Below are 6,313 nucleotides of genomic sequence, written 5' to 3' on the forward strand. Positions count from 1 at the left end.
TATGAATGGGCTTTCAAGGATGGAATTCTATGCATGGGAACCATAATCTATGTGTGATTGTTTTATCATGGATTAGAAGCAAATTTGTAGGTTATTGCGATGTCCCTTCTATGGTATGAAGCCTCATCTTTCCCTCATTATCACCCCTCCAACTTGTGATGCCATAGGTATTCGAGGTAGAAACAAACATACACTTCGATAGCATAAGCAGAAAATGGGTGCTTGCAATAATGTTAGCACTACAAAAATTGGGAGTCAAAGTTGTGAAAGCCAAAAGAACTCTAATACAAAGAAATAGAAAAACCCTATATGTGGGTCTCAAACCAAACTCAGCTGGACTTTTTAGATTTCTTGTGAATAAACCTAATGTCCTTTGTGAATAGTTAACTGATCGTGGACAATTTGTCTACTCGACTAGATATATGATCTCTATATGAAGACGTCTATAGTAGAGTATTTGCTAGCAACAAGTGTCCACCCTTTGCCAACAACAACCCCTAATACTTAGTTAGCTCTTGTGTTGGTTGATCTTTTTTGTTTATAATAATCTATCCCTTTGCCTTTTTAAAATAATCTAGAACTTCTACAACATCTACTATATGAGATTCACCAATTGGACTATCATCAGCTAGACAATCACCAATTGGACTATCATTGACAAATGAACAAATTTTCATTAATTGCAATGGAGGAGGATGACTTGGCGCAAACTAATTATGATTTGAACATTATGGAGCCATTGCTAGTAATATAGTCCATAGAACTCAAAGAAGTGTTTATGAACTAACAACCACCAAGATATTGTTATGACCAAGCCAAAGCAACCTATTAATGAGTGTTGTAACTAAACTAGAGCAATTGGAAATATTTCACCATCCTTTGCTTGAACCAAATGTAATCTTTATGTTATGTATTCCTTTCCAATCACTATGCTTTTCCATACATTGTTGGAACTTGGTTGGCTTGCTAGTTGGATGGAATCTCACAACGGAAATGTATGCATCAAATTCTATGCTATTTGGATTGTAACTCAATGTCTTGAACAAAAGACTAAAGTAGGATTTGAAACTTGGTAAGAATCATTGATATAGATAGCATATGAGATTGTTTTAACACTAGTTTGGTAACACTACATGACAAAAAAATGTCCATTCTTTATCCTACCATTATGGAAAGTTGGTATAACAAAGATTGAAAGTAGGGTGCATAAATTATTTTCTCAAGGAGAGATTTTTTTAAATAATTGCTCTGTACTCAAAATTAGTTGATGGAAAAGGGATGTTCTTGCTTATCCAATATATGCTTCCTATTCTAAATAAAGCATGTATCCTTGAGTTGATGCTTCTGCCTTGCGGATCTCGTACATAGTCACTTCACTATCACAGTATCCCTATAGATAAAGATATTTAAGTAAGTGATTAGCGCCATATTGTCTTGCTCCATTCAAGTATCGAAGTGCTCTCCTTGTTTCTTGCTAATGGCTTGCCTTTTCTTTAAAGTTGGAATGTGCTAGTACTCCAATAGCATAAGAGATATCAATCCTTGGAATTGTAAACTACAATTAGTGTCTTTGTTGTACTTTGTCTCTTGATGAATTTAACACCCTCAAGTACTTCGATGTAAGTTTATGTTGATTCCCCAAGGCACTTAAAATTTGTAAAGCTGTTTGCCTAGACAATAATGTAATTCTCAAAGAGGAATCAAAATTGCATGACTATGAATATACAATTCCCTTGCCTTGCACTTTGTAGTAGAGAATATGATCTTCCAAAAACCAAGCCTTAAAAAATATGGACCAAATTTGCTATGGGGACTTCTTTTAATGCATGTTTCAATCCATCTAAACCTCTATTCACTTTCCTGCTAAATTCCCCCCCCCCCCCCAAACTAGCATGCCTTTTTGGCCTTTTCATGTCTCTCTCTCTCTGTGTAGATATCTTTTAGAAATGCAAACTTCTCCATATATTTGTTATATCCTCTTGCTATAAGCTTAGCATTGTTCATTCAATTACACCATCTTTAAAACTATTTGTTATTTATGGCTTTCTAGTTTTTTGGTAGCTCAACTAGCTTCCGTGTTCCATTCTTTGTAATGTTGATATTCATTCATTGTTTTACCCCATTCTGGATTCCCAAGAGAATAAAGTAATCCTTAAAATTGCATGATTAATGTCATACATGCATAATCACAAGTAAACCATCAAATTTTGATGCTTGTATTCTCATAGTAACCTTATTTGGTGCCTTTCTATCCCTTATTGATCTTCCTAGCTTGTCTTCCTTGACTTCTTCTTGTTATCATTAGTATGTGTCTCGTTCTTTTAATTATTATCATTTCATGGTTTTAGTCATGAAATTACATCTCTCTCTTTGTCAACATGTATCGTCTTGCAAAATGCCAACTTTCCAAAGCCTCTTGAAGGAGAGCACTATCTTTATTTTAAAGGAAACTTTTTATATGAATGCCTCCTTCAATTCTCAAGTATCTTGGTTGTAGGACAACCTCATTCTTTCAATCATTAAATAATAGGACCAAATGATTCATTTGTTAGCGATCGTTTCTAGTGTAAATTAGACTTCTTTGCTTTACTCCTTTTATATTTAGACCTTGCATGCTTGCACATTACATAAGATTCACAAACTTTTCCACAAAATACAACCTGTGCAAGGCCATCTGTCCTCTTTGTTGAGTTGAATAAGGCTATCGAAATTGAAATGACCATACTTAGTATGCCATGATCTGTGATCTACAATGTATACTTTTTATTATACAGTTGGTTTTTCAATTGCTTTTGCATATCTAATAACTTGACGTTTTTCCACAATCAAATGTTGCTCATACTGAGGGGGAGTTCTTGTTTATTCACTCTCCTTGCCATGATCTTCCTGTCTTCATCCTGCATGTCGGCATCTGCATAGATGTTAGACATCAAGATGTAAGCTGCAGCATCCTTCTCATCTAATTGCAATACATGTTCAAAGGCCAGTCTTCCAAGCTCCACATTACGGCACTTCTGACAAGCACCCAACACCGTATGCCACACCACAAGATTAGGATGGAAAGGCATTTTCCTCACCACTGCTACCGCCTCATCTAATTGGCCTGCACGGCCAAGGAGATCAACCAAGCAAGTGTGGTGCTCAAGAGTTGGAGTGATGCTATAGTGTTTGCTCAAGGCCTCAAAGTAATTCTGGCCCTCGTCCACTAGACCCGTATGACTGCATACGGTCAGAACAATAGACAATGTGACCCCACTTGGCTTTATGGCTTCTTTTCTCATTCTCTCAAGCATATGGAAAACAATTTCACTTTCTCCCAGCTGGGCATAGCCTGCAATTATTGCATTCCATGAGACCTCGTTTCGAACTGGCATCCTGTCAAATGCTTCCTGCGCTTTTGTAAGTGAGCCACACTTGGCATACATATCTACCACGGTGCTGCCAAGAATGAGATCTGTTTCCAGCCCTTTTCCAGCAATCTCAGTGTGTATTTCTCTGCCCTTGACAACGGCTCCTATAGTTATACAAGCTTTCAAGCTGCAAACAAATGTGACAGCATTTGGAGAGATACCCTTCAGTTGCATCTGTTCAAAAAAGTTCAGTGCTTCCTCGCCAAGCCCCTGCTCAGCATATCCTGCGATTAGTGCATTCCATGAGACTGCATCTCCAACTGGCAGCTTGTCAAAAACCTCCCATGCTTGTCCAAGTGAGCCACACTTGGCATACATATCCACCAATGTGTTGCCAATAAAAAGATTTCTTTCCAGCCCATTTCTGGCAACCTTCTTGTGTATTTCTTGGCCCTTCTCTATGGCTGCTATGCTACCACAAGCTTTCAAGCCGCAAACAAATGTGGCAGCATTTGGGGGGACACCCTCCAATTCCATCTGTTTGAAACAGTTCAGCGCTTCCTCACCAAGCCCCTGCTCAGCATATCCTGCAATTAGTGCATTCCATGAGACCTCATTCCGGACTGGCAGCTTGTCAAACACTTCCTGCGCTTTTTCAAGCAAGCCACATTTGGCATACATATCCACCAAGGTGCTGCCAACAAAAATATTTCTTTCCAGCCCCTTTCTGGCAATTTCAGCGTGTATTTCTCGGCCCTTGTCCATGGCTCCTATGCTTGTACAAGCTTTCAAGCTGCAAACAAATGTGACAGCATTTGGAAAGACACCCTTCAATTGCATCTGCTCGAAACAATTCAGAGCTTTCTCACTAAGACCATGTTCCGTATATCCTGCAATTAGTGCAGTCCACAAGACCTCATTACAGACTTGAAGCTTGTCAAACACTTCTTGTGCTTTTGCAAGCCAGCCACATTTGGCATACATATCCAATAAGGTGCTGCCAATAACAAGATCTCTTTCCAACCCCCTTCTGGCAATCTCAGCATGTATTTCTTGGCCCTCGTCGATGGCTCCTATCGTACCACAAGCTTTCAAGCTGCAAACAAATGTGACACAGTTTGCAGGGACACCCTCGAGTTGCATCTGTTTGAAATACTTCAATGCTTCCTCACCAAGACCATGTCCTGCATATCCTGTAATGAGTGCAGTCCAGGACACTACATCTCGAACTTGCAGCTTGTCAAACACTTCATGTGCTTTGGCAAGTGAGCCACATTTAGCATACATATCCACCAAGGTGTTGCCAACAATAACATTTCTTTCCAATCCCTCTCTGGCAATCTCAGTGTGTATTTCTCTGCCCTCGTCGATGGCCCCTGTGCTATCACAAGCTTTCAAGCTGCAAACAAATGTGACAGCATTTGGAGAGACACCCTCCAATTGCATCTGTTTCAACAAGTTCAGGGCTTCCTTACCGAGACCATGCTCTGCATATCCTGCAATAAGTGCAGTCCATGAAACTACATCTCGAACTTGCAGTTTGTAAAACACTTCTCTTGCTTTAGGAAGCCAGCCACATTTGGCATACATGTCCACCAAAGTATTGCCAACAATAGAATCTCTTTCAAGCCCCTCTCTGGCAATATCAGCGTGTATTTCTGTGCCTTTTCCCACATCTTTCAGCCTCGCACAAGCCTTCAAAAGGGCAACGAAGATATACTTGCTAGGATGTACAGAATCCTCTTGCATTTTTTGGTAAAGATCGAGGGCATGCTGTGGTTCCCCACATTCAATATAACCCATGTTGAGAGAAGTCCAAGCATGCACATTCCGATCAACCAACCTGTTAAAAGCCTGCTGAGCATCGCACATGCTTCCAACTTCCACCAACATTGGGACGAGGTAGTTCCCAAGAGATCTATGATCTTCCAGCCCAGTTTTGCACATGTAGGCATACAAGCGCTTGGTATACGCTAGATTTTTCTTTGTTCTACACATGTACAAGATGCATGTAAGGCTCTGAATAGAAGGCAGCTGGGGCGTCCGTTCCAGAGACGTGAGTGCCTCCTCTAAGCTAAGCGTTTCCTCTCGCAGTTTTTGTGTTTTAGTTGCATTGAGCTGTACCTTGTAACACTCCACTACCAAGAGCCGGTGTTGAGAGATTGCCCAGGTCTGACCAGAGGATGCTTTGGCTCTGAGCATTGGCTCGCTTCTGGACTCCTCTTTCTTGAGCATGTCGTTAGTGCGACGACTCTGAACTGAATGATCTGCTCAGGTAAAGCTCTACGACAAGTCCGTTGTTAGGATCCAACGTCGCCAGATTTCCCAAGGATGGATAGACGGCTCTTACAGTCTAGTCTTACTTTGCTCTTTCTGTTGTCCCACCAATGGTAGGGATCCGTGAAGTACTCCCTCCGTAAGCGCTTGACCACAATGAAAAACAACTTGCCAAAGTCGGTGTTGCCACGACTGAATCCATTCCTGCACCGGTCTACTATCTCCCTGCCTCCCCCATGGAGCACCGGGGGAATCCATCGGACAGTTAGGGCTTGACAGACTGCGCGGATGAGCTGCCAGACAGTGGGAGTGTGGATCTGCGCTAGGGAAGAGCCCCTGCCACGCATAATTCCGTTGCGGGAGCGTCAGAATTTGTGGCTCCTGTATATATGGATGTCATCTCGGGAAGAACCGTGTGATTCTAATGCAATCTCCGGACCGATTTTCGAACAACCTATCAACGAACAATTCATTTGAACGTCTGCTCCAAAGATTCGGACCGTGATAGTCGTTCAAAGTATTTATTATTCCAATTCAAGGCATCTTCACTACTTCAACTCTCTTAGAAACCCTGCTTCATCCTTCGTTTGAAACCCGGAGCTTTGTGGAAGAATTATCCCCTTCGAAAAATTTTCCCCCAGCAGCGCGTCGCCGGAGGGAAAGTGCCTCGGGAGCCCGCAGGGAAA

General features: G+C 41.3%; 1 protein-coding gene across 1 annotated transcript; it reads right to left on the reverse strand.

The window, feature by feature from the left end:
• Nucleotides 1-2,682: 2,682 nt before the first annotated feature.
• On the reverse strand, nt 2,683-6,040 carry LOC147898818 (pentatricopeptide repeat-containing protein At4g13650-like). The gene has a single exon (XM_087379396.1). It carries the CDS (start codon nt 5,583-5,585, stop codon nt 2,826-2,828), a length of 2,760 nt encoding a protein of 919 aa, XP_087235522.1. The 5' UTR covers nt 5,586-6,040; the 3' UTR covers nt 2,683-2,825.
• Nucleotides 6,041-6,313: the final 273 nt, after the last annotated feature.

Source organism: Dipteris shenzhenensis, chromosome 9, assembly GCF_047967505.1.
Source record: "Dipteris shenzhenensis isolate YYH24624 ecotype China chromosome 9, Dip_SZ_1.0, whole genome shotgun sequence".
Taxonomy (NCBI): Eukaryota; Viridiplantae; Streptophyta; class Polypodiopsida; order Gleicheniales; family Dipteridaceae; genus Dipteris; species Dipteris shenzhenensis.

Excerpts from the sequence above, each read along its gene's own strand:
- LOC147898818 (XM_087379396.1), bottom strand. The coding sequence starts at position 5,585 with ATGCTCAAGAAAGAGGAGTCCAGAAGCGAGCCAATGCTCAGAGCCAAA.